General features: G+C 43.1%; 1 protein-coding gene across 1 annotated transcript in view; it reads left to right on the top strand.

Moving 5' to 3' along the window:
* Positions 1-10000, top strand: part of scn5lab (sodium channel, voltage gated, type V-like, alpha b) — a gene marked incomplete at its 5' end in the record, with an annotated part of 113784 nt that overhangs the window by 98179 nt on the left and 5605 nt on the right. The window contains 5 exons of the mRNA XM_080020666.1: positions 1018-1140; positions 3998-4270; positions 8843-8896; positions 9138-9279; positions 9461-9561. Coding sequence (XP_079876792.1) covers positions 1018-1140; positions 3998-4270; positions 8843-8896; positions 9138-9279; positions 9461-9561 — 693 coding nt within the window. The remainder of the gene's footprint in view (positions 1-1017; positions 1141-3997; positions 4271-8842; positions 8897-9137; positions 9280-9460; positions 9562-10000) is intronic.

Genomic DNA, 10000 nt, shown 5'->3' on the forward strand with positions numbered 1-10000 from the left:
AGTGAATTCTTCTTCTTCTTCTTCTTCTTCTTCTTCTTCATAATAATAATATTTTGTTAATAATGATTATTGTATTGAATATTTTTATTAGTACTCTGATAACTGTTATATTATCATAATAATTGTTCTATCAACAACAATAATATTGACGTGAGCCTAGATATTGATGATAATAATAATAATAATAATAATAATAATAATAATAATAATAATAATAATAACAATAATAAATAAATTGATGACAGTAAACATTTGTTTTTCTCATTCACAGCAATGCAGTAATTTCCCATTGATAATATATTCCCATTATTTCCAACAGGAGAACCTTTTGGAGTTTGTTTGATTACGTACAAGGTTTTTCCGGGTTATTCAGGAATATACTTGTTTTACTTTTTGTGGTCATTAGACCGAGAGAAAAAAACCCCAGAAACCTTGCATTGGAGTCATTGGATCAATTAAAAAAATGCTTAATTTTGTCAAATCTATATTTCTCAACTTGAAATTGAGAAATTAACATCCACATTTTAAGTGAAAAAAAACGACAAATTAATACATTTAATCAAGAGATCCAATGAATGTAATATTTTATTTGTGTAGATAAAACAAATGAAGTACATTTTTAAGTATTGAAGTATTATTTAAGTATTTAATTTTTTTCACTATTATAGGGATATTTTTTTGGAGCTAATTATCAATTTCGGTTATTCAGCCCACTCACAGATTTCTCCATCTTTTTTTCAGCCACCTTGATGTTAACATCCTCTCTCTCCCTGGATCCAGGTTCCATTGGTTCGCTGCTATACTCACTTTGTTTTACCATACAAGCTAATGATCTTGGCTCTCTCTTTCCCTTTCCTTCCTCTCTCCCTCTCTCTTTCTCTCTCTCTCTCTCTCTACCTGTGGACTTTCTTCGTCTTTTCCTCGCTTTCCTTCCTTCCTTCCTTCTTTCCTTCCTTCCTTCCTTCCTATTTCTCCCACTTTCTCTTCCTGCCGGTTCTCTCTCTCTCTATCCTCCAGGTATCGCTGGTCAGTCTGGTAGCCAATACGCTGGGCTACTCAGACTTTGCCGCCATCAAATCCTTACGAACGCTCAGAGCGCTCAGGCCGCTCAGAGCCCTGTCCAGATTTGAAGGCATGAGGGTAAGAGTCAGTATTAAAGTCCAAAACTAACCCTGGGCACCGCTGCTGAACAGGTAGACGCCTTCTAGGTGCCGGTCACTCTTTTTATACTTCATTGTTATGAGCAAATGGTTAATTTTTATTATCAATAACAAAATATTATAGGCATACTTTAATTTTGAAAGAAATAATGAAGTTATTTATTCAATCGACGAGAGACCTTGACTGCTGCTTACAGCTATGTGAGAAATGACTTAATACAGTATTCGTGATTGAGCCCATTCCTTAGCCAAGTAAAGAACTAATCACTCTGGTCACTTTTTGGGGAATCTCGTGTTTGACACCCATTCAGTAGCAGTGGTGCCCAGGTCAGTGTTGGTCGGTGACTTTTTGTATTGGGTTTTCTTTGGTCAGTCCCATCCCAGTATATCTTTCTCTTGCAAGCATATGTACAGCATAATACTTACAAAAACAATTCTGCTGTATATATCTTTGTCCAAACTGGCCCTTTTTCATACAACTTCAGCGATAAGGACTCTCAGGCATTGGTTTCACCGTCTGTGCTATTTTGGCAATCCCTCTTATTCCGATCGGTCCATTTCCCATGAGTGATCCATAAAAGAACACAAAGCAGCATCATTCCAACTTCTGGTTGGAATGAACAGGAAAACAGGAAAACTTCAATCGTATTTAGACTTTTCTTTTTGCTTTTCCTGGCATACACAGCTGATCCGCCGCGATCGACGCAATGTCATCACTGCAATATTTATTCACATGTCCTTCTCCACTGCCTTGCACCGCTGAAACTGTTTCAAAGTCCTGCGATCACATTTAATGCCGCGTTGTAGCGTTCCAGCCGAGTTTTAGGAAAACTAAAGCTGAAAACCTGTTTGATCAGAGTATCTTCATTCTGCTGTTATTTCCACTTTCTTTCGCTCATCCTCCGCCGTCTCACCGTCCCCTCAGTGTTATAGTGACTCACGCCGCTAGACTTCCACCAGACGCAGGAAAAGCATCTGTGCATGTTGATGTTCTAATCTGATTCTCTTTATCGACTCCTGCGTCTGTTTTTGTGTTGTGATCGTCTTTCCTGTTGTATCCGTGAAAGTCTCTATTTCACACATTAGTTATTGCGAACGGTAAACTGGATGGCCTGGCACAGTAATTAAACCAAATTGATCGATGAACGGTGATTATTTGATGTGATATCAATGCACTGAATGTTGAAAGTGAAACCCAACCCATATGGTGTGTCTCGCTGACCCTCACCGTTGCTCTCAACCGAATTCTGTCGCATGTTAATGATTTTCAACTCGACGTCAGTATTAATATATTCATATGCACTTCAGGAAACATTCTGTTTTCTCTCTTTCACAACACCAGAGCCCTGCAACAACTAGACCTGCAGTCTGATCAATCTTCAAAACATGTTTTTAATCATACAGTATATGCACACGATGCACAACCAGCGCTAGTAACATATTTGATTGATTAAGCCTTCCTCTGTATTTTCAAAAAGAGCATTCCGTGACTTATACAGAAGTCCTAGAGAAAGTTTTGGGAAAATAATGTGTGCACAGTGTGAACTGTGGTTGTGAATTAAGGAGAAACCCACAGGACGAGGCTGAGCTCGGGGTCAGAGGTCGTCGGGCTCTGGCTGTGGAGGTTACGTCACCTGAGAGGAAATTAAATGTGTTCACAATGGGAGAACGGGTCTTGTTCTCTCCCCCTCCTCTCTCTCCTCTTCTCTCTGTCTTCCTTCTCTCCTTTACCCCCTCCTCTCCTCTCTTCCTCTCTCTCTCTCTCTGTCAGTGCTTTATCTGGCTAATAAGATTAGGCATCACGCCGTTTTACAAACGCTCTGCGCACAGCGCCGTGCTGCGACGTGCCGCTCACTCAGCACGGCTGCACGGCATTCTGGGTAGTAGGAGTGCGTTCTGGGTAGACTGAGGAAAGGCTGAGTGGCAGATCGCTTGGTAGGAGCAAGCTGTGTGTGTGTGTGAACACGCGTGTGTGTATGTGTGTGTGTGTGTGTGTGTGTGTGTGTGTGTGTGTGTGTGTGTGTGTGTGTGTGTGTGTGTGTGTGTGTGTGTGTGTGTGTGTGTGTGTGTGTGTGTGTGTGTGTGTGTGTGTGTGTGTGTGTGGTGCTGCGCTGACAGTAGAAACTAGCCTTTTGAGCTCAACTCTTTTTTTTTTCTCTCTCTCTCACTCTCTCACTCACTGACTCTCTCTCTCTCTCTCACTCACTGTCTCTCTCTCTCTCCTTCTCTCTCTCTCTCCGTGCCCTGCACTATGAACTCTGTAGATGGAATTTAAAACCCGATGAGGACGCCAGTGATTCATAACATTTAACCAACTTAACTGGTGGTTAACCATAACCCTAACCCGGGAGATGATAAAATAGCAGAATCTTATTGGCCAGATTCACCGGCATGCCGAGTAGGAAGCTGTGTAACGGGTCTGGTCTAGTGTGTTTCCTGTGTGTGTTTTCATAGGTATGAATGTGTTTATACACGTACAGTATGGGTGTGTGTACATTAGTGCTGGGCGATTACGATGGATACCTGGGATGTTGGTTATTTCATGTGATATGGTTAAATGTTGTCTTCGAGGCTGCATCACAATAAGTATCGCAGTTTTCAGAACTTCCTCGACTTTTCTAGATGTTCTAATCAATAGTCCAATTAATATCCACGTTTCTTATGATTGTTTCTCAATTATTTCTTGTGTGTAAATATTTTCTGCGAGCTCCGACATGGCATCGATTTATCAATATCGCGGTATCGTTTCAATATCGCCCAGCCCTCGTGTCTATGCATGTATTTAATATTTATCGACGTGTGTGTATAAATGTGTGTGTGCGCCCCCGCCCCCGCAGGTGGTGGTGAACGCTCTGATCGGCGCCATCCCCTCCATCATGAACGTGCTGCTGGTCTGCCTGATCTTCTGGCTGATCTTCAGCATCATGGGCGTCAACCTGTTTGCGGGCAAGTTCGGCCGCTGCGTCAACAGGACGGGCTACATCTACAACGCCTCCTTCGTCAACAACAAGACCGAGTGTCTGGCGCTCAACGACACACACTTCTACTGGAGCAAGGTGAAGGTCAACTTCGACAACGTGGGCGCCGGCTACCTGGCGCTGCTGCAAGTGGTGAGTCCTCCTCCCTTTTTTCGTCTCCTCCCTCTCTCTCTCTCTCTCTCTCTCTCTCTCTCTCTCCTCTTTTCTCCTCTCCTCCGTCTTCTTATTCTCTCCGGAGTGGCCTTCTCTTCTTTTAGTTGCACTCGGGCCCGAAGAGAAACGAAAACCCTGCCAGTTACTTTTTTTTTTTTTTTTTCTTCTCATGGAGGTCCGTGGGAAGGAACTATACAAGCAGCCGATAAAGCGAAGAGTCGAGGTTTTCCCAGGAACAGACAATCAAACTTCCAGAAGACGATCCCGACGCAATCCTCCAGTCTTTCAAATCAATATTATTTATTGCCACAAACAGAAAGCACAGATCTTCCTATAGCACCACGATGGACATAAAACATAAGCTATGCAAAAAATGACAGCAATAATTGCGAAATTATTCAACAAATTCGACGGGTTTATTTATTTTCCTGAAACAAATTTCGTCTTTGAATAACTGTCGACCCTTTGAAGGCGAGATTATCACCGGCTATAGTATAACTTCGCTGTGTTTTATTTCGTTATTAATAATTTCTCACTTGTAGCTAGTAGAAACAAGCAGAGAAAAGCTTTTCAAACAAAACCACATTTTGGACGGAAAATCCGGGTTCAGAAACCCCACTCCGGGATTTTGCATCAACCCAGGGGTCCAACTGATGTGGAACCAGCTCCATCAATGCATGGCGAGAATAAAACGCGTGAGAACAGGACTTTTACTTTCTGCACCTGGAGTGATCCATCTCTGTTGACAAATTCTTGCTGTGCGTAAAAAAATTGCATGTTGCCTGAAGAAAAACACATTTTATCATTTTAGCCTCAACTCGGCCTTATGTTGACACAAACGCAGTCGGGGGGGTCGGTGAAAGTACCAACTCCAAGGTTGTCGATAGAGTTACCAGAGCTCTATTTTTTCTTGCATTTTTGGCTGCTGGCAGCTATAGATTTTCTTAAATCGACAAAATGATGAATCCGATTTTACAGTTTGAGTTTGTGTTGAAAAAAATGGCTCCATGCATTGCGGGTGAAACAGTAAAACAACGTGGAAAAGTGAATGTCAAACAAAACTGAGAAAGAGCCAAGACGGCAGAAGGTTACATTTCATTTAAAGGTGGGTGTTAACAAGCCTTAAATACAACTTGGAGATGTATCTCCTGATGCTGACGCTCTGCCAGTCATCCTCGTGGATTCATCATGGATATATATATATATATGTATGTACAAATATATAGATATATCTATATATATATAAAAGTAGAGGAGCGGATCCACATGACTTCACTGGAACAATGTGGAATGCCATCAGTCACCCACATAATGACAGCAATTACACCGACACGCTCACAGTTCAGCTCCCAGCAGGAGAGTCGCCGCGCCTCCAGCTCTTTTCTCTCCATCTCTTCCTCATCTTCTCCCCTCTCTCTCTCTCTCTCTCTCTCTCTCTCTCTCTCTCTCTCTCTCTCTCTCTCTCTCTCTCTCTCTCACCTCTCTGTCTTCGAGTTGAAGCATCCCCACTCCACCGCCACTCCTGCGCTCTCTCCACCTCTTTAGATCACACCGTGGCTAATCCTCCTCTCCTCCAGCTTTGTTACATTTACATCCGTCCGTCTCCCTCCCTCCCTCCCCCCATCCTCCACCTCCTCCCTCCCTCGCTCCTCCGCTAGCCTTCCTTTCACTCCGTCTGTTTGCCGCGAGTAGTAATTGCCCTCCTACGCTCTGACTTTTCCTCTTAATCTCCCTCTCTCCCCCTGCCTCCCTCCCTCCCTCCATTTCTCACTTACCTTGCCCTTGCTCTGCTTTCACTGGCTCTCTGCCTCTCTCTCTCTCTCTCTCTCCAGCTCATTTCTTTTTTTTCTTTCTTTTTATTTGCTGCGTGAGCTGTAATTTCCTTCCTCCACTCATAATGTCCCCCACCCCCCTCCAACTCCATCTCTCTCTCCATCTCGCCCACCGTGGACTCCTGAGAGTTTCCAATCAATCAGCGTCTGAGAGCTTTATATTTTTAGAGTCGCTCGTAGGTGTGTGTGTGTGTGTGTGTGTGTGTGTGTGTGTGTGTGTGTGTGTGTGTGTGTGTGTGTGTGTGTGTACGCGCACGTGTGTGTGTTTAAAGGAGTTGCAGGTAGCTCTGAAGTGAGGGAGGAATATGTAGGTTTGGATGGAGTGATGGACAGCGGATGGAAAGAGGAACTTTCTATCGTATGATATTCTTAACCTTTAATCAATCTGGTCCAGTCCCATTGAGATTTTTCAAGTTCGACCCAGGCAGGACAGAAAGGACAAAATAAGAAAATGGCGATTTCATACAATCACTAAAAAGAAAATACAGCGTCTATGAAAGAAGGATGAACTGAGACAGAGGTTTTCGAGGAGGCTTCAAGGACAGAGCAAAACACCTCAGACTACCGCTGTTTTTTTCACCCTGAAATAATTGACAGGGTGGTCTTAAAAAATACAAGTTTCACCAGTTGCCTTCAGAACAGATTGTCAACTCCGAGTCGGCCATTCTTTGATCCAGCAGCGGTATTTTAGCCTCCCTTTTGTGATGCGCATTGTTTTTCTATTAGATTCTTAAGTCACAGGCAATTAAAAATACTGAGTCGTTCCCCCTTGACTTAAATATTTAAGGCAACAATGTCGCTCAAGTTAAGGACTTGAAATAACGAAAGAAAGACTTCAGGGAAAGGGACTACAGATAAAAATTTAATGAAGCTAAATCTGCATCAATACATGAATGTACATGGTCCTTTACACGTGAATAAAATAAGAATTGCCTCTTTGATACCAAAAAACTTAAATAGTAATTTCCCCTAACAGCCCAATGATGCGGCTATGACATTCAATTCCAATTGAAATTGGGAGGGCTGAAGAAGAAGAAGAAGAAGAAGAAGAAGAAGAAGAAGGAGGAGGGGAAAGAGAGAGAGAAACACGAAAGGAAAGAGAGAGACGAGGAGGAAAATGAGAGGGTTAATCAGCTTCTAATGTGGAACGCTGAGAGAGGTCCTTCAGCTGGCGTTTAATGGCGGGAGATGAGGGATATGGAAATGGAGGGAGATGAGGAGAGAGCAAGAAAGAGAGGGAGGGGGGTTAGAGAGAGAAGAAGATTAGAGAGAGAGGGAGAGGGAGTGAGACAACCAGCATCTGAGTGCCCACACTTCATTCTTGGCCACCGAGAACTTAAGAGTTGTCGTTGGGAGGCCGGTTTCCTAGCAACAAGTCACTCAACACCTCACCACCGCTCTGCCACGTGTTCGCCCGGTCGGCCGGGCAACGCTTGGCGGGGGCAACCCTTCCATTAGCATCTGGAAATAGCTCCGCGCCGCAGAAAAAATCACCCCGCCCGTCACTGGTCTCAAACACCCCACACCGCCACGGCCACCCACCGTTTTCTGGTTAATTTAGAGCTGACCTTGTATTGTGTGTCATCTGGGACCTTGATATTTCCTAGGACTAGGATATTAAATATTGTTTACGATGATTTATGACTTTTTCACAATATTTGAACGGGCTAATGTATAGTAGTTCCATTTTTTGTATGCAATATCACACTTACCATACCATACCATATAATTAAATGGGATAAGTCAGATGGTGATGATAAGGATAGGGTTATCGTTTGTTTTCCAGTGGTACCTTCACAGTAGATACCAAAGAGAATAGACGTCATGTTTCCATATACTTTCTGAGCTTTATTAAAGCTGCAGAGTACAGGACAATGTGTGAAAAGTGGAAATTGTCTCGAAACCAGTTAACTTTCTTCCACTTTGTTATAATAATTTCTTAAAAAAAAAAAAGAAAAAAAAAAGCCCTGTTATCAAGGCACAAGTAAAATTTCCATTAAAGAAAAAGACCATCACCCTCGCTGTCAGTTCAATAAGATCGTTTGACTTCCTGTCTGGATAAGTCATCCGAACCCTTCACGTCTGAAACCCAAGCATTTAATCTTTTACAGCATGCAGTCAGCGGGAAACAGACCATAATAATAACGGGTTGTAACCCACGGCGACAAGCTGTTTTCCACTTTGACTGACAGTCGCCCACCCTCAACTCAAGTAGCCCAGCTCAGCCCTCTTTCTCTCTCTCTCTCTCTTCCTCTCTCTCTCTCTCTCTCTGTCTCTCCCCACATGTCCTCCCCTCCATTTCCGGTCTTTCCTTTTTCTCCACGTTTCTCTCATTTCTCACTCCTTCTTTTACTTTCTCCCCATCCCTTTGTTTTGACGACTGTTTTATCTTTTCGTCCTCTCACGCACTCCGCCTCTTCCATTGAGCCTGGGTTGTTTCTCTCCCTCGCTCTCCCTCCTCCGATTTTACCCCGGAAGTGCACGCTTGTTCCATTTATTTTGCCATTTTACCTTTCATTGACAAATCCAAGTGGTTTGCGTTTCCATGACAGCGTGTCTCTACCTAGCGACACCGACCCTTCGCCAGAGTGCCAAGTGCATTCAAAATGTTCCTGGATCCTGTGCTTCTCATCTGTCTCTGTATATGTATGCAGACATTCTGTACGCACACTGCCTGTCACAACGCAGTGTCACTGAACCATCTGCTTCTCTTTCCCAGGCCACATTTAAAGGTTGGATGGAGATCATGTACGCTGCAGTGGACTCACGTGCTGTAAGTTACTCATCGATCTGTCTGTCTGTCTGTCTGTCTGTCTGTCTGTCTGTCTATCTATATCAGATGAAATGGAATGAGATTATATACGATAAAACATATTGTATTATATTAAATTCATCTAACAACATGAGTTTTACCGGCATGACGTGAGATCAAATGAGCGTGTCAAATGTGTCTGTGCGTCTACGCATGTGTGTCATTTTGTGTGTGTGTGTGTGTGTGTGTGTGTGTCTGTCAGGTGGAGGAGCAGCCCATTAAGGAGATAAACCTGTACATGTACCTGTACTTTGTCATCTTCATCATCTTCGGCTCCTTCTTCACCCTCAACCTTTTCATCGGTGTCATCATCGACAACTTCAACCAGCAGAAGAGAAAGATAAGTACCGCAGGCTCTCAGCGCCGGATCAATTTCAGCCGTTCTGGTGCCAGTCGCTCAAGGTTGATGACCCCCCCCCCCCCCCGACGATCAAAAAATGGGGCCTCGGTTAAAAAAAAGTTACTATATTTATTTGGGCATTTTGGACTGGTGAGATGACAGCGAGCTGTCTTGTGTTTACTTAGGAGGACAGGACATCTTCATGACAGAAGAACAGAAGAAGTATTACAACGCCATGAAGAAGCTGGGCTCCAAGAAACCCCAGAAACCCATTCCCAGGCCGCTGGTAAACACACCCTGCCAGACACCTGACCGCAGAACCCACAACATCCAGATATAAATATTTAGCTTTCAAGACGCTCACGGACGTACAGGACACCAATAATTCAGACAAATCCGAATAAATGGTCAATCAATTTTTTTTCCGAGGGTTCCTTTATCCAAAATGTTAACAACGTGAACATAGAGACCAAAAGTTACTCATGTATTTGTTCTGAAATCTGGGGTCAAAAAAAACGAATTGTAATCTCAGGATGGAACGGCTCTGACCCAAGACCTCTTTGCTATGGAAGTTTTATTAAGCCTCGTTATTCAAATGGAAATGTATTTTACAATTGGCAGTTCAATGTGCAATTTGGAAATGCATTTTACAGTTGCCAATTCAACATGCAAAGTGGCAATGCAATCCTCAATTGACTTTGAATCATTTTGATTAAAAATTCAAA

This window comes from Zeus faber (genome assembly GCF_960531495.2).
Source record: "Zeus faber genome assembly, chromosome: 19".
Lineage (NCBI taxonomy): Eukaryota > Metazoa > Chordata > Actinopteri > Zeiformes > Zeidae > Zeus > Zeus faber.